Genomic DNA, 25,756 nt, shown 5'->3' with positions numbered 1-25,756 from the left:
CCCTTGGGAACATGAAATTCCCAAGAGCAGGTGTCCCCTCCTTACCTCACATCTGGGACCCACACAGCAGTGGGATAGGGTAGTAGAATAGGCTGAAGGCTTGTTTATTCCAGAGTGTGCTGTGCCTCTGACCCGAGCCAAATCAAGCAGAAGCCAAGTGGGCTGTTTTCCAAACCTCCTGGTCAGCGCACATCCCTATCCTGTTCTCTTAGCAGTGTTCATTTGGGTGCCGAATTAACAGAAAGCTTTAAGCTCCCTCTAGTGGTTTTTCAGCTGGAGTCCTGATAAACTGAATTAAGACTGGATTGGTAGACTGTCTGTTTCAGGTAGGTGTCCCCATGGCTACTATAGCGTTCTTTCTTTGACCTGAGAAGCCCTCGGTCTCCTAGCTTGTGCCTAGGGTGAGACCACAAAATATTCATTCCAGTTAGCATACTGCCCCCCTTGAGGTACAGCATATGTGTGTTTTGCGTTGAATGTGTACCGTGCTGTCTTCAACTTACTTACACATTTTTACACATCAGTACCCCATCTTTCATTGAACATTTCCAAGATGGCTTACAGTTAAATCAGGAATCCATGAAAATGCTTTTTAAAGCCCCTGTTGATAAAACTGTGGGACAGAACATCACACTAAGAGTCCAGCCATCTAAAATGGAGAGCAACTGAAGGTATCATGATTTACTGTTTGTTTTTTTGAGCTTGGTTTAATAAGAAAATCTTCAGCTGGCATCTAAAACTCAGGACGGTGTTGGGTAAGTGGCCTTAAGGAGGGTATTTATTGCTGGATTATACTGTTACAATGGCCTTCGCTTGAGCCATTCCTTGCCTGATCTCTAATGATGGTGGTGGGAATGGTTGGGTAGTACAGAGGTTGCCAACATAGCGCTGATGGGCATACAGGTACCAACAGAGGCTTTCCATGAGGCATTCTGTAATTGAGGTGCCACCACTGAGAAGGCTCTCTACTTGGTAGCCGTTTGCCACATGGCAGCTGGTGAGGCACCCAAGCAAGTCCCTCTGCCAGAGAATTGTAGGGTTGGAAGAGACCTGTGAGGTTCTCTAGTTTAATCCTTTACTGATGCAGGAAATCTGAGGTTCTTAAGTTACAGAAAGGTATATATGCAGACAAGTAGTGCCTTGCAACTTGGGAGATACTCAGAGAACAAAGAGCAACATCTGTTGGTTTGAATGCCACATCCCTCTAAATCCCAATCCTCTTTCTTGTCCTTTTGAGATGTAGTGGGATGAAACTTCCAAGGCCTGCAATCCCTGGTGGTTGTTGTTTAATGCTATGAGCTATCAACATGACTCTCCCTCTCTCACACACCCCAAGGACTAATCCCTGTTTTGTTTTTATTTTCTTCTAGTGATCCTATTCTGCATGGCGGCTCTAATATTTCCCATAGGATTTTATATCAACGAAGTGGGCGGCCAACCTTATAAACTGCCGAACAACACAGTGGTTGGGTCGTCGTACGTACTGTTTGTTTTATCCATTTTCTTTACAATAGTGGGACTTCTATTTGCTGGCAAAGTCTGTTTACCTGGCTGACAAAGGTCTAGATACTGCTTCACTCGGTCATGAAGGAGAGTAGGACGCCTGTCGCTATCTCGGAAGGATGCCTGCGTTGGGCTGCTGCAGTCTTACCGGAACGAGGAGGTCTCTGATGCGTTCTCACTATGCACTTTGGATTTATTTTTGTTTTTGAACGGAGAGCCTTTCCTACAACCAAATACAGACAGACAGCCTTGACTCATCTCCTGAGCGTCTGGATGCGGTCAGGTGTGCACTGTGATAGAAACTAGTGTAGTGGAATAATTCTTTTCTACACTGAGCAGCGTTATTGCCCCCCCACACCCCCCACATCACTGTACTGGACCCATTTTAGATAACTTGACAATTTTGAAAAATCTCAAAAGTATTTATGAACTTTGGTCGACCAGAGGTTTGCCAAGGGAGTTGGAAGTGGGGCTGGCCTCACTCTCTTTAGGAGATAAGCATCTTCCTTCTGTGATAGGCAAGAAGCATTTGCCGCCAAAAAAAACCAACAGCTCAACATTACACTAACTGCATCCTGAAGCCAATTGATCAAAAGATGTTCTCGGAAATCTGTTACAACAAAAACGTCTGCCTGCCATCTCTCTCGCCAACCCCAGTGAGCTCTAGAAACACCGTGGAACGTCAGGGTGGCTAGGAATTCTTCATTATATTTATATAAATATATATATATATATATATATATATTGCTGATGCAGTATACAGAATATGTATATATATGTTTGTGTGTGTGTATATGTGTGTGTGTGTATATACACACATACATATATATACACGCAGACACATGTTTCTGGAAGAGAGCTCTTGAGCGCTTTGCTAGCAAAACACTGTGGTGTGTAAAACTAGAACTCGATAGGAGAGGGGGGAAAGTGAAATAGAAAAGAAAACAACACAAAGCCATTTCTCTGAAGGCTGCATAGCTGGGAAAGTCTTCAGTTTACCTCATTCTTTGTAGCAGCCCTTGGTTTTAACAGATGTTTTGTTATAGGTACAAACAACTCCATACCTTTCTAGGTGCAATTCTAAGTTAAGCTAAGAGGGTTTTGTTCTTTATATGGTAATTTATTTGTATATTGGGGATAGAAGGCAAGTTTGTGTCATACTTTGCAAAGGTCCGATCCCAGTATTGGGAAGTTACACTACTTAAATTATGGGCAACTGAAGTGGGTTGATTTCTCTCCATCTCTCTCTGTCTCTCTCCTCCCCTCCACAACCCTCTTTCCACCTTGCCAGCTCTTTCTGGCTTCACTTATTAATATGAATTTCTCCACAGAAAATCTACCGTGAGATATCATCTCAGGTTGGCTACATAACATGAACCGGGTGGTTGGGCAGTAAAAGCTACAAAGAGGGACATACTCTTCTTTCATGTGCGAGTATTAAGTTAAATCCACTGGTACAAAAAAGAGAGCCATATGGTCACTTGACGTCCCCATGCTTTGCCTTGTTCTGACGCTTAACGTAGGGCTTGCCCACATCCAAGGGGCCTTTGCAGTTCGTAGCATCGTCTCCCCTCTCATCCTGGTCTCTTAAGAGAGTCTGCCATTGCCAACCTCCTTCAGTAATGGAGGCAGCTCCTGTTTTCTCTGCTCTCCGGCCAAGAGAGCACTTATGGGCCCACCAGAAGTGAAGAACGACCTGCAATAGCCAAAACGGAAGATCTGAGCGACAGTCTTTTGCCAGAGTGTTTCTGAGCAGCAGCACCTGCCTGCCATTCTGGGCATGAGCAGCCCCCATTAAAGCTCCATAATTCACGTCATCAGGCCCAGCAGCAGCGGTCTGGTTTTTGTAGCTCCATTCATCAGCAGGCCCTTTGCCAGGATGTGGGCTTTGGCAGATGCCTGATGGTTTTGACCCTAGGCGCCAGCCCTGCTCACTTAAGTGACGGCAACTGAGTGGAGCTGGAACAGCAGCAACAATGAAACCCCACACTATTTTGGAAGAAGTTGATAACCTATGAAATAGTGTTGAATGCTAGCTGCTGGTCCTTTAATGCAAGTTGTTTAGGGAGTCACTGCTGTTGTACTTTCAGCATAACACATGGTGTTGCTCTCTATTCACGGGTACAACTGATCACTGCAAAGATGTCATAGAATTGTAGCGTTGGAAGGGACCACGAGGAATCGTCGTAGCAGTGGGAAAATGTAAGGTTATCAGGCCAGCAGCATCTCATGCTACAATCAGGCACTGAGGGGAATTGCTTCCGGCTTCAAGAGAAAGATCCTGACCAATTTTCATTTGTGTATGCAAAATTTGCTGTAAAAACAAGGATTCTCTGGTAGAAAAATCATGTATGATTTTCAGAACAACCTTCCAATCATGCAAACTTTCCCATCACAGTATTGTTGCCAGAGGCTGACTTGGATGTATCAGATTCCTTTCTCTGTAGAGTTTATGGATGATTGTGATATATATATTTTGCCTGGAGTATTTGTTTTTTTAAAAATTAACCTGTTCACTCAGCTGGCTGAGGGGTTCTTCACAAAAGAAATTGTGAGTGCTGTTGAATTCTGTCAGCTTTCCTAAAATGACACCCTATGTGGGCTTGCTGGTTTTGGATGTGAAAGTTCTTTTAAAAATGCGCAATGTTGGAGAAAACTGGATTGCAACAGGAAATCCCATGCAGAGCTCTGAGGAGATCTTCATAGTTTAATGGGGTTAATTTGTTCACATTTATGAATTGGTACTTAAAAGGGATGAGCAAGCTGATAAAAGGCCCGGCAGCTATAACCTGTTTTATTAAGGGTAAAAATGACACCTTCTCCAAAGGATTATTGTAAATAGTTCCATGGAATAATATGGAGGTGGTGCATTTTCCTAGAAGTTTTATCCCTGGTTTGTTACCTGCCTGGGTTCTTTCTAGGGCTGCCAGTATTGTTACTGCCTCTTCTCTTGTGCAGCATGACATCCAGAAATACAGCTAATGAACTCTTTTCCTGCCATGGAAATGAAATTATATTAGAAACCTTCACCTGTTTAATTTCTACATATCAGACTGCTGTTGTAAGACACAGGAGCAGAGCTTTTTTTAAAAAAACAAAAACTGCAAACTCTTGCCCTTTTACTACATTCTATGTCTTGCCATAGTTAACGACATAAGTACCCTACAATTATCTGAATAACTGTATGGTCCTCTTTTCATACCTTGCTTGCTGCAGGTGCTATTTTGAGAACAGGAATCGGAGCATTTAACCTCGCACAATCTCTGCCTAAGAAGGCAGAGTGAGTTATGGCTGGGCCAAATCTCTTGCAGCCCTCCCTGCCCTTCCTCTATTCTTTCTTAGTGTGTATCTCCCCACCCCACCCCAAATTCATACCGCCATCACCCGTCTCCGTTGGCACCATCTTTCAGATGTGGGATCTTGCACCCGTATCCAAAGCTCAGCCTGCCTTTCTACATTAGGAAGCTGAATTAAACCTCAACTCCCCTGTTTGGAAACATGTGCAAATGGCATTACTTAAGAGCTTTGGTCGAGAAATAGGAAGACCGTGAAAGCTCACTAAATGTCCATTTATTATTATTAGTTTGGAAGAGCCAGGAATGCTCCCAAGCTCCCATCCTTAAACTATTAAATGGAAGGGTTTAATATAAGCTGGCCTTGACTTGAGTTTGAAACTGTCCTGAGAACATCGATTAGCAACCTAAGCTGATGGGTTTGTGTTCTCTGCTAAACAGGAGGTCAAAGGGTATTGGGAGATGGGTCACATGTATCCAGAATGCATCGTGGGAGCCTTAGTAGGGGCAGCGTCAAGACTAGGGCAGAGCGACGTCTGCTTTTCAGCATCACGATATATCACAAGCTAAACATCATGATATACCGATATATATGAAATATATGTCTGAAATAAGGATAGAACTATGCAGAGGCAAATGGCATAATGTCCTGGCATCTAAGGGTCTAAAACTGATACGGTTTTTCTTAACATTAACATACTGTTACAACTGTTTTTATAGTACAGAGCAACAGGGGTGGTAGGAATCATGAGAACAGCGATGACCGGCTTCACGGTTTTTTCCACATTGTGATTTTCTTTTTACATAGCCAGACATCGTGATTCACGATATATCACCATGTCAAACATTATGAAACTGTTCCCACGATGCGGACTTCAAACTGATTTTGGACGGTGTATTGATACATCACCCAGCCCTAGTCAAGACCCCTGCGCCTGCTTACATGGGGGCATATTTGCCAGAACAACCTCACCCCACTGTCCCCTTTCTGTAGATCACCACATGGTGACATTTTCCTGGCTTAACTAAAAACAGGTTGGGAAAGTTCAGAAGAAGAGCATCTGCCGATGACCTTCTGTGATCATGGAATGTGTCCAGTCTGTATATTGTGAGCGGGAGCCTGGCCTGTCTACAGGTATTTGTGAAAACCAATATAGCTGCAGAATGCATAAATAATTGGTGTGTTATGTTTGTATAACTTTAATTTCAGTCATTTGGGGGGGGTGGATAATCCTTCTAACTATAAAAAGGAATGGGAGGGACAGAGAGGATCAGCAGTTGCTTTTAATAAGATCACATGGAATGCAGTATTAATTTATAGCAGAAAGACCATATCTTGTAAACTGTATATAAAACACAGTTTTATGGTGCAATTGTTTGTCAACCTTCTGTCTGTTACTTTTGGGGGGGTCAACATTGTGTCCCCCCCTTCCCCATACCTAAGAGCATCATGCTAAAATCTGCAAAGAAATATTTGTTGCTTGTATTTGCACAAGGATTTTTTTTCTCTTTTTTGGGAAAACCTGTTACAGGCTTTTTAATAAATGCCTGTCCCTTAATTCAGTTCAGCGTGTGCAACTTTTTTGCCCAGCAAAATCTGCATTGGTGGGGTGAGCATTCACATAAAGCCTTTTGAAATTCTGCCAGCTTTACTTTTAAGAGCAAATTATTTGTATTAGTCCAGTCACACTTACTTTGCTGCTATTTCGTGAATGCCCCAAATTATTCACACGACTCCGAATGCTTTTAACATCCTGGTTCTGGTGAAATGAAGTTCATTCTACAGTCATTTTGACAGGCTTATGGTAAACTTGTACGGTCTCTATTTCTATTGTGACCAATAAACTTCACAGCAGCAACTCTTCCTCCCCACCCTGCTTTTTTGGAGTCTTTTGTGAGATTTCTCTGAAAAAAACCAAACCTGAATTTGTGTCTGTTACAATATCATTTTTTTACTATCCTGTTGCCATTTTAAAGCCTTCTTTTCAGGGTTGAGGGTGGGGAGACGGGAATCTTGAAGCTTAGGCCTTATTTTTCAAATTTACAGTCACTGGAGTCACGCCTGAGATAAAATTGTAGAGTTTGGGGATCTGTTTCCAAGCATTTCTGTTTTAATGACTTCGGTGCACTACTAAAGCTCACTTTCACACCCCTCTCCTTTCTCCAGTGTGTTATTTCAGTTGCTGTTTTGACCTGCTGTTTAAAAAATATAAAGTTGTGTGAAGGATCCCAAAGCAAAAAGATGAAGGAAATGGCATTTTCAGATAGGTTTTCCTGCCTTGGAGTTGCTAGTTCTGTTTCTGCTACTCCAAGAGACCATAAATGTTTGGGCTCAAGGTCTTCGTGGTGGTCTTCCCCCTTTCCACTGCAACCATATCCTCTTCCAACTGTTAAGGATTATTTTCTAATTGGTTAGGACATTTCTCTCCCCCGCCCCAATTTAATTTCCAAACAAATTGTTAATACAAACTGTATAAAATGAACATAATTTTCTTCACTTGTATTTTTGTTATTGAGCAAGTTTATCAAAATAAATTGTCTACTTAAAGAAATCTGGTTTGATTTTGTTTTTGTTTTTTTAGGGTGGTATATAACTGAAACATTTTCTTGCATACAATTTATTTACTGTGTGTGTGTGTGTGTGTGTGTGTGTGTGTGTACAACCTCCTAACAGAAAGTGTTCTGACAGCCTTAAAAAAAGTAAAAGCAATTTAAATACCAAATAAAGAGGCAAAAGGGACATAAATATGACAAGAAAACAAAAACTCACCACAAAAGTTAAAACAGATTTAGAAACGGAACTGGGAAACTTTGAATTATTTGAAAGGCTGGGATGGTTAAAACTTTGCCTGGTGCTGAAGACACTGTCAGCATGTCATTGTCATAAACCTCATTTTATTTGCATGCCACCTTTCCATAGTTAAAACCAGTGCCTTTTTTCCTCTAAAAAAATGTTTAGGGATACTCTCATTTTCCTACTCATATTGAAATACTGCCCCTCAATGAGGCCAAGCTTAGATTCACAAAATGTTTAGGTTACAAGTCCGTGTTGGTCTGCTGTAGTCGAAACAAAACAAAATAAATAAAATAAAATAAATTCCTTCTAGTAGCACCTTAGAGACCATCTAAGTTGGTTGGTCTCTAAGGTGCTATTGGAAGGATTTATTTATTTGTTTGTTTGTTTATTTATCTATTTAATTTCGGAAATGTTTAGGGGTATGCGTACCCCTGCGTCCTGTCCACACACACACACCCGGGAAAAAAGCACTGGTTAAAACCATCCTTGAGGCGCCATACAACATGGAAAAAAATACACAATTAGAAGCATAACAAAAGTCATAAACTAAAGAAAACTCATTGGAAAAGTACACAACCACACTGAAGAATAAATCCACATAAAAAGGTCTAAAAAGAAAGACACGAAGTAATATCAATAACAGCAACGGCAACATACCCCAGCCCGAAAAATCTGTTCAGCAGCCTCAACTTTTGTAACTGGAGCTGGTCAGGCCAGGTGGGAAAAGGCCAGCAAGGGTCTTCCAGGCTAGCAGGTCTTCCAGGACTTGAAGCAGCGGAATAGCCAGGGGTTTTATTTATTTATCTCCTTTTAAAGAATCATCTCAAGATAAAGGTAGAGCTGAAAGTGCCCCGAATGATTGAAAAACAGTTAAAAAACAGCAAATACATTTGAAATACCTACCCATGGCTGGGTGGATGCGAAGGCAACAATGAGGAATGACTTGCCAAGCAGAGAGAAAAATCTGATTTTTATGACCTGTTTGCGCTGTAAGGATTCGCTTGGAAATGTCATTTTTTGTTAAATTCTCCCTCCTTCAGAGAGGAAACTCAGTGCCCTCATGCTGACAGGACAGGAGCCCACATTACACAAGAGGGAAGTATAGCAGCATACTTGGGGCGGGGTGTGGTACCCCTTTAACTTCAAATGGGGCAACAGAAAACCCATTTTTTATTTGTGTTTATTGCATTTCCTCCCAGGAGCTTATGGTGGCATACAGAGTTCTTCCCGTTTTATCCCCACAAAAACCCTGTGAGTTAGGTTAGGCTGAGACTGAGTGACTGGCCTGAGGTCAACCAGTGATCTTCATGTCTGAGGGGATTTGAACCCTGGTCTCTCGGGTCTTAATCTGACACACTGGAACCACACTGGGAAGATGTATTTACTGTTCTCGGCGCATCTGCCAAAATTCTGATGCAAAAAATCCTGTCAGTTACAAAGGCAAAAATTGGGAACCTCGTGCCCAGGGGCCGATTGTGGCGCTCCAATCCTCTCAATCCGGCCCTCCGAAATCTCAGGTGTCGCATCCTCTGAAGCCGCACACACACTTCACTGATTCTGCTTCACGCTTTCTCTGAAAGTTTTTTGCCCAGCGGAAATGCATCCTTGAACTCTGATCAGGCTTCTTGCTTGTCTGGATGAAGGATGGAGAGGGGAGTCTTATGTGTAGAAACTAGGCTTTTGTACAAAGACGAAAACCCGCATTTGTGGCCCACACGTCACTGAGATATGGCACAGTGACAAGGGTTTGCCTCCCTTGTTTTAATGCAGCTGTGGGGAACCTTTGGCCCTCCAGTTGTTGCCGAACTGCAACTCCCATCACCCCTCGCCCATTGGTCGTTCTTGCTGAGGCTGCTGGGAGTTGTAGTTCTGCCACATCTGGAAGGCCAAAGCTTCCTCATTCCTTCTAAAAGGTGTCAAAATACTCTTTTTTGGTCCTACACGTTGTTTTCTCTTTTGGCTGGGTATATAAAAAGCCCCCAGACAGAAACATGATTTGCTTTTCAGGCAGATTAATTCGCTGTGCGCCTCTTGAGACGCAGCCGTGTTTCCCTTGCAGATCTTTCATCTCCCTCCATCCGCTATGGAGAATGGTTGCTTCTGTTGCCGTTGGCAACGAAAACACAGCTCAGGCCAGGGGAGTGTCTGCTCCTGGATAAAGCCTGGCTTTACATGCACAGGGGAAGATGCAAGGCAGAGTGAGCGATCGCTGGTGAGTCCCAAGGCTGCACAGCTTTGTGGTGGTCCTAGCAGAGGAAGGGCTGTTGGGATGTGAAGAAGCAATGGTGTCCCGACCTGTGGGATGATGTGCTTATCTCCAAAACTGCTTTGGAAGAGCATCGTGTGTAGGGTAGTAGTAAACTGTGCCCCTGAGTATGTGCAAAGTGCCTTTCTCCAGTCACTACCCAGGGCTCTTGTCTCACACCTGATATCCACCGTGTCTCTGGTATGGAGGGAATACTTGTAACTGATTTGTTTTATCTAGTGTGATTTTCAAACAGTATATATCCATCATATGCACCGAAAATCTGTCATAAAAAAACTTTGCTGTGTTGTAGAACTTTTTAAAACTTACTGCATGTTGTTGTAGGTTTTATGATGTGAATGGCTTTGATAATTTCCCACTGAGGGAAAAAAAAAAGCAGTATACACATTTTCCATTTTATTGTATGTTTACTAATTTTTGAGAATACAACTGTAAAAAATGTACCTCAGGTACATTTTCTATTTTAAAAACCTTGTTTGGAGTGGGATACCAGCTTACACCTTAAAATGACTTGCTTTTTAAGTTTCTTCCTGTCAAGTGTGACAAATACTTAGGACTGAATTTTTAGTTGTCACTTCTCAGTAAAAAAAAAATCAGTGTCAAAATCTGGCCTGATTAGGAGTTCTGGAGAACTCGAATAGCTTCATTATTCTGTGTCATCTTTGGCTGGTTCTGGACAAAATGTACTCTGGGTGTCCAAATGAAACAAAGTGAAATATTGTGTGTTATAAAGCGACTAATGCATTTCAGCCCACATCTACAAGTGCTGCATTTCAGATTATTCCATGGTCTGATCAGAACTATATCAACAAGCCCTAAATTATTTGGGTTTATGTATATATTTTACCTGTCTTTTTCATCGGTATGGAAGTATTCTGAATTTACATTTGTGTGTGTGTTTGCTACATACCGTACAGACGGGTGCCAGAGACCACTGAAGAAGAAACATGTTGGTGTTTTATAATATAACATTTTATATTATTCCGTTTTATGTCATTTAGATATTCATCTCCCATTTTGTTTGCAGTTATACGTTTTACCTGGTTCCACAGTAGGTTGCCCTACTGTAGAATAATAGAATTGTAGAATTGTAGAGTTGAAAGGGACTCTGAGGATCATCTAGTCCAACCCCTTGCAATGAAGGAATATGCAGCTATCCCTTTTTTAAAAAAATGATATTTATTGAAAACTTTTTAGAATTACAAAAGAAAACAAGGTAGAAAAAGAAAAAGAAAAACCCAAGAAAAAACAAACCACATCAAACAATACAGATTAATCAAAATCAAAATCAAAAAATAACACAACACAATCAAAAGACAAAAATATACCACAAACATTTAAAAACAAATCCAATATTCTCAAAACCTTAACTGTCATTACCTTCTTTCTTTGACCTCCTCCTCCTCCCTTTTTTTGTATCCTAGTTGTTAATTGTCGCAGCAAATCCTTTCCATATTTCATAATATTCTGTCATTACATTACCTTAATCTATTTTAATCTTATCTTACTATAAAAAACCTTAAAGCTTAAAACTTAAGTCTTTTACCAATTTCTCATAACCATAATATTCTTACATAATTCTTTAAATATTTTTACTAAAGCCAAATAATTTCGTTCCAACATTTTTCTAACATTCATCAATTTTGTAAAACAATCCTAATAGAAAAAAACAAAAAAAACAATCCAATCTTCATCCAGCGTCTCTTCCTCCTGGTACCGGGTTTTGTCAGTCCTTTCTATCCCATCAATCTAGCGCATTAACCTGGTAATCTTATATCCGAGGCCCTTAAGTCCCTTCCATGTCCCTTCCGCGGCTCTTCTTCATATTTATAGCTATATTTGTCTCCTGCTCCTTTAACTCGTGGGAACTCCAGCTTAACAGTGTTTTTGACCCTTCTCGACAAAACAGCCCCTTTTCCACAGTCCACACTGAACTCCATGTGGTATTTAAGAACCTGTTTCAAAGTCCCTCCAAAATTAAGAGCCCCCACAACCCCTTGCAATGAAGGAATATGCAGCTATCCCTAAGGGGATCGAACCTGCAACCTTGGTATTATCAGCACCATGCTCTAACCTACTGTAGGTCCTAGACCAACTGTCTAACCACTGCACCACACCTTCCTAAAGCAGGTCATCTTCTGTACAGCCAATTTTTAAGCTTTTTACCTTGATTTTGATTACAACAGGGGTGGGGAACCTTTACAGCAGGCTTCCTCAACCTCAGCCCTCCAGATGTTTTGAGACTACAATTCCCATCATCCCTGACCACTGATCCTGCTAGCTAGGGATCATGGGAGTTGTAGGCCAAAACATCTGGAGGGCCAAGGTTGAAGAAGCCTGCTTTACAGTCTGAGGGCCACATTTCCTTCTGGGCAGCCTTCTGAGGGCCACATGCCAGTTGTGGGTGGCACCAAAGGCAAAAGTGGGCAGAGCAACAAATGTAATTTTTATCTTTGCACAGTAGCACCTCCCTTTCTCCCTCTCTCCTCCATCCAGGCAAGATGGAGGCCCTTTCCGTTCAAGGAGTGGTGCATCCTGGGGGTGCTGAGCTTATAGCCCATGAGACTCGTTTAATCTCAGGGTTGTGGGTTTGATCCCCACAATGGGTGAAATATTCCTGCATTTTAGGGGGTTGGACTAGATGACCATTGTGTCCCTTCCAACTCTTCACATTCTATGATTCTATGGCAGGGAATGTGGCTAGGCTAGAGTGATTCCCGAAGGCTAAACAGAGAGGGGCATGGTGAGCCACATTTGGCCCCCAGGCTCCTCATGCCTGCCCTACAAAATCAAGTTTCTGTTCAGTAATAAAACAGATCCATTCATTTCACTCAGCTATAAGTGGTGTCCAGCTGACGTGTTAATGAAAACTGTCTATCAATTGTTCCCTCACGTAACACTGAGTTGGCTTGCTTGTTTTGGCAATCTTATCAGTCATTCTTTCATGGATGGTATAACTTGAGCTCTTCAGCGACGGGCAAAGGCAATCTTAGCATCTACCAAGTGGCTGAAAAGAAGATGGCAGCTCAAATATATTCCCCCCCCCCGAGATGTAAGCTTTCAAATGGGACATGGGTGGCGCTGTGGGTTAAACCACAGAGCCTAGGACTTGCCAATCAGAAGGTCAGTGGTTCGAATCCCCGCGACGGGGTGAGCTCCCGTTGCTCAGTCCCTGCTCCTGCCAACCTAGCAGTTCAAAAGCACGTCAAAGTGCAAGTAGATAAATAGGTACCGCTCCAGCGGGAAGGTAAACAGTGTTTCCGTGCGCTGCTCTGGTTAGCCAGAAGAGGTTTAGTCATGCTGGCCACATGACCCGGAAGCTGTACGCCGGCTCCCTCGGCCAATAAAGCGAGATGAGCGCCACAACCCCAGAGTCGGCCACGACTGGACCTAATGGTCAGGGGTCCCTTTACCTTTTAAGCTTTCAAATAGCACAGAACTCACTAGGAGGCCTGTAGCAGCAGAGACTATATTTAAATAATATGGAAAAGGGAAGGACCAATTCAGCCATGCAACAAAAATGCATGCCAATTTTGTAATGAGAAAGCTAAAAAAAAGGGGGGGGCATTAGGTTCTGTCCTCTACATGTTACAATATTAAAATGCAATTGCTGCTGCTTTGTGATACTCGAAGGACTGTAGGTCAAATGATAATAATAATAAATGGTGTGCTAATTGTTTCATAGCGGCTATCCCCTTTCTTTTCTTTTCTTTAAAATAATACAAAATAGAAGATCCAACAGTATGTCGAAGGAGAAGAAAGTGGCAAGTTTCTTGGACACTGCACAATTCTTGGAAAAAGTGGGGTAAGCTACTTGTAGTTTTTGAAGAAGTTGGGTATGGTGTGCAGACTCTACATATTACAATATTGAAATGCAATTGCTGCTGCTTTGTGATACTAGAAGTATTGTAGGACAAAACAAATAAAACAAAATAAAATAGTGTGCAAATTGTTTCAAAGGCACTCTTTTCCTTCCTTTCTTTCTTTCTTTCTTTCTTTCTTTCTTTCTTTCTTTCTTTCTTTCTTTCTTTCAAAAAAGATCCAGCAATATGTTGAAGCAGAAGGTGGCAAGTTTCCTGGACAATGCACAGTTCTTGGGAAAAGTGGGGTAAGCGACTTGTAGCTTTTGAAGAAGTTGGATATGGTGGGCAGAATCCTACATATTACAATATTAGAATGCAACTGCTGCTGCTTTGTGATACTAGCAGCGGCGGAGGAAGCCACTTGAACGCCCTATGGGTGGCGTGCCCATAGGGGTGGGGCGCACCTCGGGGCCTTCGGAGTCTGCCTGCCTCCTCCCACTCAGCCGCCCTACAGCTGGGGGGTGGGGAGGCAGTGGGCAGACCGTTTGGGCAGCGTGGAGCCTGCACGCTTGCAAGCCACCACATCTCTGCCGGGAGAGACTCATGGCTCGGCCTCGCTGCAGGCGCCACGGTGAGTACCGCTCGGCATTTTGTCACACACACCCCAGTGGTGACACCGGGGCAGCCTGCTCCTACTGCACCCCGCTTCCTCCGTCCCTGGGTACTAGAAGGACTGTGGGGCAATACAAATAAAATAAAATAAAGTGTGCTACTTTTTTCAAAGGCACTCTTTTCTTTCTTTCTTCTTTTAAAAAAATAAAAGATCCGAGAGTATGTCAAAGCAGAAGAAGGTGGCAAGTTTCCTGGACGATGCGCAGTTCTTGGAAAAAGTTGGGTAAGCGACTTGTAGCTTTTGAACAAGTTGGATATGGTGGGCAGACTCTTTACAATTGGAAGGTTCCACCTAGGTTCAGCTGCTGCTTTTGTAGCTATCTCGTTTCATCACCAAGGGTTTGGTATAAGAACTTTGCACAGTGGGTGGAAGGCAGGGAGTCCATCCATAGCTCAGACTCACAGACTGACTAATGATCTGACATGCCATACTCACTGATATAGACAGCAATGGGCCGTTGTCACAGCAATGGCTTGGCTGACCTTGCACCTGTTGGCTTATCTCATGCACGGGATGATTTGTGCTCATGATTTGTGCTTTTTTGTCTGTTCCACCAGAAATAGTCTAGTTGCAACCAGGCCTTTTCAGGGTAGCAATGTTGGATATTGTTCCTGTTGATATTAAATATGAATTTAATGCATACAGTGGTACCTTGGTTTATGAACTTAATCCGTTCCAGAAGAACCAAAGCGTTCTTAAACCAAGGTGTGCTTCTCACTCTCCAGGCACCCGGCTTGAATCACCGGTTGACCTCCCTGTCTGCATTCTCCGGCAGGATCCAGGCAGAGGTCACGATCGGCGATCCTCCTCAGCGTGAGAAGAACACACCACTCTTTCCTGCCCCCCCCCGGCAGGGGAAAGAGATAGACAGAAACGTATTTACATGCCTTTATTTCTGTCTTTGCAGCGTTACAGAAAAACACGTCTGCTCTCTTCAAACTCCAACAGCAGAGAGACAAACTCCACCTACTGTACTTCCTGTACAGCTCATATTACACTCTGAGCTAATTCCGGTGCTTCACACTGTGAATAGACTGTCCCTCTGTTTCCCACGGAAACAGTCCCAACATTCCCATTATGTTTTGCTTCCAAGCTAGCAGCTCGCGGCCGCATTGCTTCTATATCATAACAGTGGGGGACTCAATTTACAAATGGAACACACTCAACAGGAAGTGAAACATGTTCTTATTCCAAGACAAAGTCCACAAACCAAAACACCTACTTCCATGTTTTCAGCGTTCTTAATCCAAGTTGTTCATAAACTTAGCTGTTCTTAAACCAAGGTACCACTGTATTCACTGTTTTTAGCTTCATATTTTGAATTATTATATCTGTTTAAACACACTGCCATGGTAATTTTTAAATGGTGGGTTGTTTATATATTAAACAATTTAAATAAACACACACTTTTTAAAGTACAGTTTTTCCCAAGTTTTCCTAGGAAGAAACCATGTTAAAATACCCATCTGCTACTTGCCTGTTATGTATGAGAAATAGTGTCCTCGCATGGTGAGCACACTCTTATCTAGTTACATCTCTATTAAAGCAGTTGCATATCGTGGAAAACTTGCTACTGCTATATTTCTCCATGGAAAATTTCCACTTTTAGAAACACATCATTTCATAAAATTTATTAGCAGCATAATGAATGAAGGCAAGTCATATTGTGTATTTTGAATCAATGCAGTACAAGTCAAATCTGAAATCAAAGTTATAATTAATTTTTTTGGGGTGCCTATACTTCAGAAACACATATACTTGCACACAGCTCTTTAGGCTTACTAAATATACATCAAAGAGGCTAGGCAAGATCTCCCATGAAAATTCCCCCAGATTTCCCATTTTACTGCATTAAAGTGGTTTTGACTTAAAGTGGAATGCTTTAGCAATTACATTGCCGGATGTGTATAATGTCTGAAAAGAAAAGAAAAGACAAGCTTTGTAATGCTGCATAAGAACCCCTTTTCCCCTCCAGTGTAAATTCAGTGTCAAATGCCACTTTACAAAAAGGAAGCCCATCTTTGTGGAATGTTTCTGCAGCAGTCTCTGATGATGGATTATTGGTTACCAATATCAACCAGACACAGGATTTAATGGTAAGTCAGTATCTGTATTATGAGCACTCATCGCCTGCTCTTCATGGGTCATAGAAACAGTAGAGGTCTGTAGCAAACAACATAGGAACAGGGCCTTTCATGTGGTGGCACCAACCCACTGAAACACCCTCTTCTGGAATATGAGAAAGGTCCCATCTCTGTTGTCTTTTTGGTGTCTCCAACAACTCTTTTAAATTGATATCTTCCCCAATCTGTATTGGAATTGTTTTATTTTTTAATCACTTACTGTTTCCTGCCTTGGGCTCCTTTGAGAAGAAGGGTGGGAGTTGGCCTGACTGCTCCCACCCATCATTGTTTTTAGGCAATAAGTGAAGTCTTTAATAACCCAGGTTCCTGCTGGATCTGTTGGGCTTGCTGTCATTCTCTTGCTTCCTTGTTTTTATTTAAAAGGTGTTCCCTCCCCTGGGTAACAAACAAGTGGTGCAAAAGCAAATTCTTGCTACAGCCATGTGCTCTGACAACTTGAAGTGCATGCTTTTCGTCCCTGAATGGCTTTTTCTTGACTCCCATTTTTCTCATTTGGTCAACAGAGACTTAAGGATACAGCAATGCTGTTTGCTGGGTTGAAGTGCACAGATGACTGGATTCAAGTCTATGGTTTAAAACCCTTGCAACTCTCATTCGAAGATCTAATGAAGAAGGGCAGCATTGTGATGTAAGTATGAGGTCATGTTGTTCCAAGCTGGTCATGTCTGCTCTTTTCATCCATTTTTCGATGTTTCCTTTTTAGAAATCCAGATGATCCAACAGAGAGTATTGAATTTACTAAGGAGTCTGTTAACTATTTTGAATCTGAGTTGCGTAAGTAAGTATCCCCAGAAACATGTCCCCTCTCTGGTTTGCATCTGTTTATGGTCAAATCTAGGAATGGGAGAGAAATCCAGTTCAGTTTGCATGTAAAGCCAAATCAATCAAATCCACGTTTTCCAAAACAATATGAGAACCTAAACACAGCCATTCTGTGTGATTCACATGTATCCAGATTTTGCAGTGTGGTTCTCCAATCAAACAACATTAGGGGAAAGTGTCCATAAAAACTGAATATTGTGTCTATTATTTTTTTAAATGCAAATTGCTGCAGAAAATGTGGAGAACTGAATTTAAGATTGGAAAAATGAGGAACAGAGATCTGAAATCAACATAACCTTCCATCCCATGCAACATCCATATTGGGATAGTGCTAAGTCCTCCGACTGGAATGTAGAAGCAGTGGCAGACGCTGAGGCCTCAAATTTTACCTATGCAATGTGCAATGCTGAAATTTAGCCCCCTCACCCTCTCGCCTTCCATTCTGAATCATTGTGCCCGGTGTGACCAAACCAGTTGTTCTTGTTGACATGCAGAGGGCTGAAAGGCCAGCTGGCTAGCCCCAGCTGGGCCATCTCCTTCCAGCCGTCCTGCTGCAAAGACCCATCGGCCTCTGTTCCGACGTAAATCAGCGACCCAGGCTTCAAAGCCAGGGCACACTACCAGCAGATCAAACTGTGCACACAGAATAGGCGTGAGGCTTGTGAAAGCATACTACAACTACAGATTTATTAATCATAAATCAGGACAAGGAAACATGTCTCTCTTCGACTTCTCAGAGAGACTGGGGAAAAACAAAAGCAATACACACAACGGAAGTTCCCAGCAAGCTGTGCTGGAATGTAAACAGACATGTGACACGCAATAGTTCCACACGTCTGCTCCTTAAGGTGGAATGGAAATTCTCAACAGTTCTCCCCTAAATCTGCTTCTGGCAGAAGGTCCCAGCTCCAATCCCCAGGCATTTCCAGATAAAAGAATCAGATAGCAGGAAAGGCATTCTCTGACTGAGAACCCAGAGAGCTGGTGCTCATTCAGAGCAGAGAACACGAGATTAAATGGGCAAGGAGTCTGATCCAGTTTCCTTTCCCTTTACAGACCTTTCTCTGAGCAAGGGGAACGTGTTGTTGTTCTCTGAGCTTCCACCAGAGGCAGTGATGGTCTTAATTTGGATGGCTTTAAAAAGAAGATTAGAAATATTCACAGGGGGGAAAGACGATCAGTGGCTACTAGCCACAATGCCTAGACTCTCCCTCCATGATCAGAAGCAGTATGCTGTTGAATTCCTGGGGCTAGAAACCGCAGGAAGGGAGAGTGTTCTGTTTTCTAAACAATTACATTTTAACAAGTCATAATGATAAACTTTGAGGGCCGCAGTTAGCTTTGAATAAAACAAAAAGCTCGTTTCAGACTAGTTTCTGGTGAATGAGCCCAGCGCATGCAGACAGAAGCTCTTAACTGGAAGTAAGAAATAGATATTTATTTAGGCAAGTAATGGTACAGGCTCAGCAGCAGATACAGTACTCGAGAGTCATGATCCAGGAGTTTAGGACCTGGGCAAGAAGTTCAGAACTGGGCAGAAGCATCGAAGATGTCCCAACAAATCTCTCCCCCCTCCTGCCAAGCTTTTACAGACAAGGCATAGTGCACTCACTCGTGAGTTTCTCGTGCCTTATGGGAATATCAGGATTGTAAGTGTCACTCTGTTAGGGTGGGTGGGTCTGCTCTCATCTGCAGTGGCAGTTCTAGGTGTCAATACCGCACTCTCCTGCACAGACTCCTGATCACTCACTGCTGCCTCCTATTTGGTCTCCCTCATTGGCTGATCAGAGCCCTCCCGATCCTTCACTGAGGCTTCCCACTCCTCAGGAAGGTCAGAGGGGAGAGCCAGCATCCCTGAAGTGACTGAAGTCAAGGTGGAAAGGGCATTAACCCTGTCCTCCTACCTTAGGTAAAGGTAAAGGGACCCCTGACCATTAGGTCCAGTCATGGCCGACTCTGGGGTTGTGGCGCTCATCTCGCTTTATTGGCCGAGGGAGCTGGCGTACAGCTTCCGGGTCATGTGGCCAGCATGACTAAGCCGCTTCTGGAGAACCAGAGCAGCACACGGAAATGTTTACCTTCGTTTACCTTCCCACTGGAAGGTACCTTCATTTACGTTTACCTTCCCGCTGGAGCGGTACCTATTTATCTACTTGCACTTTGACATGCTTTTGGACTGCTAGGTTGGCAGGAGCAGGGACCGAGCAACAGGAGCTCACCCCGTCATGGGGATTCGAACCGCTGACCTTCTGATCGGCAAGTCCTAGGCTCTGTGGTTTAACCCACAGTGCCACCCTCCTACCATAGACTCTCACAATTCAGCCCTGTTTCTTCTTCCTCCTCCTCCTCTTCCATCAGAGCCTGCCAACTCAAGTCCAGTCTTGACAACCTTGTGAGGCTCATGAAAGAATGTTGAGTTTTCTCCAACCATCCTAGAAATGGTTGTACAATTATTATTTGCAAGGATGAAATCAGAATGGCCCTGATCTCCAAAACATTTTACTAAGCGCTATCTTTCTTTTGGTGTCAATATGTCTTTATTTTCAAACAGTGACCCTGCCAAGGTGGAATTAAATTTATCCTCAGTGAGTAAATTGAGCGAGATGACCTGCCTTGCTTTTGCAGCTGACCCCTCTGCCTCTCTATTCATTTCATTATGCTTTATTTCCAAATAGCCATTCATTAAAATCCATGTGCATACATTGCTGATCCCTTTTGTGGAGGGCTGGTGTCTTTAATTAATTAAGCAGCTTTTTTGCCAGCCAACTGTGGGATTTTTTTAAAAAGAAAGATAATAATATGGCCTCTGGTCTTGTGTCACAAATGAAAACAATGTGAGAGCTGTTGCCAATTGACAATATTGGGCTAGATGGACAACTAAAGAAACCAGACAGAAGGCACCGATAACAGGAAAGGTGGGAAGGAAGTGAAATCTCAACAGTGCATACAAAAGAAGATTTCTGGGAAAGAATTCTGGGCACTGTAGTTTGTTAAGGCTTGCTGGGAATTGTAACTGTGAGGGAGAAACCACAGTTTCCTTTGAGAGAAAGGAAGTGTTTTGAATATGCTTTAAAGGCTTAGTGTGTACACAGCCTGGGTGATTTACAAGTACAGAATCAATTTATAAAACCCAAATACAATAAGGCCGCACAATAAACCAAACCAGTCAGAGCATCTGAAAACACCTGTACCTAAAATATACGCTAAGGCACGCCAGTTAGAAAGCATCACTATTAAAACAGTTAAAATACAATTCAAAAAATTAGGTCAGGAAGTTCAAGTTCAGGGGAAGGATTGCAGCTGGGGAAGGGCTGTAGCTCAGTGACAGAGCATCTGCCTTGCATGGGAAAGGTTGCAGGTTCAATCACCAGCCTCTCCAGGTAGGGCTGGCGATGACTTGTCTGAAACACTGAAGAGTTGCTGGTAGTCATTATAGACAGTACTGAGCTAGATGGACCCAGTGGTCTGATCTGATACAGGGCAGGTTACCCACGTTTCCATGTTTCCTCTGTGTGTGTGCAGAAACTGGTGGAATGCCAATATGGATACAGCCTCTCACATTTCAGCAAGGGAGGGCATTCCACTAGCGCCACCAGTGAAGAAGCTACGACCTCTTATGTTATGGTTACCAGATTTTTTTCAATGAATCCGGTGACACTTTTTTTTTTTTGGAAGCTGAGTAGCAACAGGGAGTCAGTGGTGGGGATGGTGAGGCAAAGACCCTGGGTCCAAGCACACATGCGTATTGTATAAAGGTGCAAAGACCTCCTTTCGCACCCTGTGAAACACAAATGTGCAGAGGTTTTAAAAAACTGGGCAATGGCTGCCCGCCCGTGGCTCCTGAGCCGTCCCCAATCTGTCAAAACAAAGGGGGAAGGGGGCAGGAGATTGGGGGAGGCTCGGGAGTCATGGGCGCGTGGTGCACCGTTGCCCAGTTTTTATAAAACTCTGCATTTATGTTTCACAGGGTGCAAAAGAAGGGCGTTGCACCTTGCCTGGCAGAGAAACCATGCGCCTTGCGCCCCCTCCTGGGCAACAGCCACCTGCCCGCAACTCCCGAGCCTCCCCATCAGTCAAAACAAAGGGGGAAGGGGGCAGGAGATCTGTACTGCCAGACACCCCTGGTTCCCCTTCGGCAGTGGTGGTGGTAGCAGCAGACAGCAGTCCGCAGATAGCTACCAGGCTGGCTCCGGGCTGCTGAAGTTGCTGAGGCTGCCGCTGCCATGTTTCCCGGGGACAGATTTGCAAATCTGGGGACATTCCGGGGATGGAATTTGTCCGGGGACAGATTTGCCAATCCGGGGCGTCTGGTAACCCTATCTTATGTTCTCCCACTTGAATTTAGAATAAGAAAGGCAGAACTTCATCTCTTAACACCATTGCAATATCTTACAATTTTTATTGCGCTAACTGCATTTCTTCTGTTTCCCACCCACAGAACTATTGCTCTCTATGACAGACGCATTGAGTGGCTGCTGCAGGATAGCAGGAAGGTACTGTGCACAGTTTGTTCACGTAAAGCTGTGGTGAGGGTCTTGTGGCTCTCCAGATATTGCTGATCTCTATCGCCCATCGTCCATGACCACGGGCCTTGCTGGACTCCAGCTCCCATGAGCCTCCGACAACACGGCCAATGGTCATGGATGAAGGAAGAGAAGAACCGGCAATATCTGATGGGGAACAGGTTCCTTACCCCTAACCTAAAGGACACTGTTTATGCATCACAAAAATGAAGTTGTGGCAAGTGGCACTAGCAAATTTGTAGTCTGACCAGCAAGGGGCAGGGAGGAGCAGCAGCAGCAGCTCCTGTACATCATTTTGGTCTCTGCAGCTTCAGCCAAGAGGAAATGCAAAGCAAAAGAAGAGCGCAATTTGGGATTTCAGCCTGGATCTTGACAACTTTGCACCTGCTTGACTAGAGGCATTTGTACATCATTGGAATAATAATAATAATGATGATAATAATGATAATTGTTAAGTTGTGGGCGAACATATCAGACGACACAGCGATTCTTCCAAGCAGCTCTTTATTTGTAAGCTGGAACAGAACTAACTGAGGAGCTCAGTCAGCCTGCTTATATAGAGCTCCAGAACAATTGTAACTGTTGCAACTTTCTAAAACTATCCAATCACAGAACGTCACTTTTCGATCCTTCATTTGCATAACTATCTACAGTATCCCCCTGCTGGCCCAGGGTTAGAACAGCAGTACATAACAATAATAATGATAATAATGATAATAATGATAATAATAATAATAATGATAATAATAATAATAATAATAATAATAATAATAATAATAATAATATATTATTTATACCCCACCCATCTGGCTGGGTTTCCCCAGCCACTCTGGATGGCTTCCAATGGAATATTAAAATACAATAACCTATTAATCATTAAAAGCTTCCCTAAACAGGGCTGCCTTCAGATGTCTTCTAAAAGTCTGGTAGTTGTTTTTCTCTTTGACATCTGGTGGGAGGGTGTTCCACAGGGCGGGTGCCACTACCGAAAAGGCCCTCTGCCTGGTTCCCTGTAACTTGGCTTCTCACAGTCTCGAAGTGTTTCGAGCAATTTCCTCTCTCCTAAAAACTGTTAACGGTTTCCATTCTTATTATATTTCCCTTCAAAACAGTACCCTGTTAACATGGGGTCTAATAGACATGTGTGTTTGGGAACCCCTTGTGTGTGAAACCTCAACCCATGTGATCCCCAAAATGCACTATCCCAATGGGAGCACCCTTCCTTTGGGAGCAGGTTGCACTCTGTTGGTTCACTCCTGGCACTGGAGCCACCCCTTAACATTCCTTTTGTTTTGTTTTTTCTCCCCCTTCCAGATATTTGGTATGATCCGTGGGGATAAAGTTGGAGTTCTGATTGACACATCAGATGTAAACTGTGGACCCAGACTGCAGGATTTCCAAAGAGATCTTCTGGTAAATGTTACTGAAGCACTTGCTAACTCTTAATATCAGAGATGATGATGTACTTGTGGGTAGCATTTTGGGCTGGCGAAATGTAGGTTTTATTGGCTATGATGCTCTGTAGGAAGCCTTGTGCAAGTCACTGCCTTTTCGTCTAATTTCCTTCACATTTTTATCAGCCTGTATCTTTGAGGCCTGAGTAGGGAAATATATGGTTGTACTGTATTCAAATGAGTTTTAGTAGACCCATTGAAATAAATGGACATTACTAACTTATGTTCATTAATCCTAATGGATGAGGAGAACTTAGTTTTATATAACCATTGAAATTAATCAACCCAAACTAGTCATGACAATTAATTTTGAAAGGCCTATACTTAAGTAGGACAAACACTGGATATAGCTCTGAGTATTGGCCTTTTTATGTCATGCCTCACTGGATTTAGATAATGTGAGCTACCTTGCTCTATCGATGGACAGGTGATGTTTATATGCTGCAGTTGCATATAATTATTTAACCAACTGCCACATTTCCTTTCTGGCAATTTCTTTCCCCTGGGAATTGAAATGGGTGGCGGTGAATTTTTTGAGAGGCGAGACACTTAATTCTTGGTGAGAGTGAACTCAATCTATATAACTCCTGTAGTAAAAAAAAAAAAAGTTTCACAATCATGATCAGACAAATTTAACATGAATTTAAATTTCGCATCTTTCTTATTTTCTGGTTGTAGTTGTGTATGGCTTCGTTAACAAACTTCTCGAATGCAGTATGTTTAATTTTCATTCAGTATTTCCAATCTTCAGTTGATATATTTATTAGTTCATTTCTTGTTGTCAGGCAGCAGGCAGCTTCTTCTAGGATACAAAATTCGGTTCAGCAACTGTAGCTGTTGTGTTTGGGAGTAGACAGAGATTAATTTTATTCAGGCTTAACACCAAGATGGGGTTGAATTTTTTTTTTTTATTTTCCCAACTAGAAAATGACAACATGACAAGCTGATCTGTGGGGAAGAAGGGTTGGAGTTAAGAATTCAAAGTCTTCTTCAGGGGGCATCCCTGATAATCTTTTTGGTTTTAAGTACTAATATTTTTCTTGACTTTGTCCTTTTTATATCAAATGCAACCATAAAAACAAAAAGGGCAAACTAAAGCAGAGCTAAAAAGCTAGCAGAGGGAGGAGAGGAAAAAGGGATTGGCATTGGTCACTGTTCATAGGTTTTACTCATTTTCAGTGTATGGAGATGTCATAAACAAAATATGCTAGTGCCAGGGTATGGTCTTCACCAACCTGGTGCTCTCCAGATGTTTTGGCTTAAAAATTCCATCGGCCCTAGTGCTGGCTGGGGTTGATGGACTTGTAACCTGGAACATCTGGAAGGCACTATGGCCTGAAGATGTGAAAGTCTGTTTGGTCTGTGTCTGGGTGGGTAACCATTTCAGAGCCACATGGATGCTCTCTTGGGTTCTATGATGGCAGGATATGAATGTAGGAAAAGAAATAAGACAACTCCAACACTCAGCTTAGTGTAGAGCTTGATTTAGGCTTGCTATATAGCTTGGCAAGCAGCTAATTGCCTCCTTTTGTTTTCTGCTTAAGTCTGTAATAGATGAGCAGCTGCTTTACATGAAGAAGTTATACTTCCTTTCATTTGGTACCAATATTTCATTGCTTTGGGAGAAGCCAAGATTTATCGACGAGAAGGTGTAAGTGAGTTGCTTAGCTCTAAAGTATTTGCGTTGGTCTTGGTTATATTATATATTGCTTTTTTCGGACAATGGTTGCTCGTTGTTCTTCTTATAGTGTATGAGTTTATGATTGTGCTGTATGCCACTCTGGGTTCCTTTAGTAGGAACATAAAAAGAGTCCTATTAGATCCTGCCAGAGGCCCATCTAGTCTAGCATCTTGCACCAGATACCCATAGGAAGCCTGCGTACAACAGCACACTCTCCCCATTTATGATACCCAGAAATTGGCATTCAAAAGCAGTGGAGGGAGAATATTGTGGCTCATAGCCATTAATAGCCTTTTAGCCTCCATGTCTAATCCTCTTCTAAAGCTATCTCCACTAACTGCCAGGGATATTGCAGATATTAATATGGTGCAGCATGAAGCAATTGGATGCATAAAAGCTGACTCCTTTTGAAATAAAAGTTCTCCAGACCCATAATTATGATTCAAAGCTTTACTAACCAGAACTTCTTCAAAACAGGTACAAAAACATCAATGATACAGCCAGAAAGTTGTGTAGAGCATATACTTGTCCAAACATAGATTCTTCTTCTTAGATAGCATAATTACGATCAGAGCAGAAATCAAAGCTCTGTCTCTCCCATAGCTTACATTAGCCTGCATCCAGCCTAAGGCTACGCAGCTCTTGGAGAGGCTTCATTATCACATCTTTCCTCTCCCTGTGCCTGGGAACAAAAGGTAAAGGCAACTCCCTTTCAAAATGGAGATGTGCAATTGAATACAGTGGTACCTCGGGTTAAGAACTTAATTCATTCTGGAGGTCCGTTCTTAACCTGAAAC

The 25,756-nt window shown here is 42.7% G+C and overlaps 2 protein-coding genes across 5 annotated transcripts in view; both read left to right on the top strand.

Annotated features, from left to right (window-relative positions):
* The window catches only part of MOSMO (modulator of smoothened), a 45,178-nt gene extending 37,830 nt beyond the window's left edge, over nucleotides 1-7,348 (top strand). The window contains exon 3 of the mRNA XM_083474585.1: nucleotides 1,371-7,348. Within this exon, the coding sequence (XP_083330711.1) occupies nucleotides 1,371-1,555 (185 nt within the window). The 3' untranslated portion in view covers nucleotides 1,556-7,348. The remainder of the gene's footprint in view (nucleotides 1-1,370) is intronic.
* An 803-nt stretch (nucleotides 7,349-8,151) lies between these two features.
* Nucleotides 8,152-25,756, top strand: part of VWA3A (von Willebrand factor A domain containing 3A) — a 49,007-nt gene continuing 31,402 nt past the window's right edge. Inside the window, exons 1-10 of one of the 4 annotated variants that reach the window (XM_083474167.1) lie at nucleotides 8,152-9,805; nucleotides 13,590-13,664; nucleotides 13,899-13,967; nucleotides 14,486-14,557; nucleotides 16,311-16,431; nucleotides 16,983-17,107; nucleotides 17,183-17,257; nucleotides 21,740-21,794; nucleotides 23,139-23,237; nucleotides 24,823-24,929. In XM_083474167.1, coding sequence (XP_083330293.1) covers nucleotides 13,603-13,664; nucleotides 13,899-13,967; nucleotides 14,486-14,557; nucleotides 16,311-16,431; nucleotides 16,983-17,107; nucleotides 17,183-17,257; nucleotides 21,740-21,794; nucleotides 23,139-23,237; nucleotides 24,823-24,929 — 785 coding nt within the window. In that variant the 5' untranslated portion in view covers nucleotides 8,152-9,805; nucleotides 13,590-13,602. The remainder of the gene's footprint in view (nucleotides 9,806-13,589; nucleotides 13,665-13,898; nucleotides 13,968-14,485; nucleotides 14,558-16,310; nucleotides 16,432-16,982; nucleotides 17,108-17,182; nucleotides 17,258-21,739; nucleotides 21,795-23,138; nucleotides 23,238-24,822; nucleotides 24,930-25,756) is intronic. The other 3 variants (XM_083474169.1, XM_083474168.1, XM_083474170.1) reach the window with 3 other exon arrangements.

Source organism: Podarcis liolepis, assembly GCF_965112155.1.
Source record: "Podarcis liolepis genome assembly, chromosome: 14".
NCBI classification, from domain to species: Eukaryota; Metazoa; Chordata; class Lepidosauria; order Squamata; family Lacertidae; genus Podarcis; species Podarcis liolepis.
This window is presented reverse-complemented; position numbering and strand designations above follow the sequence as displayed.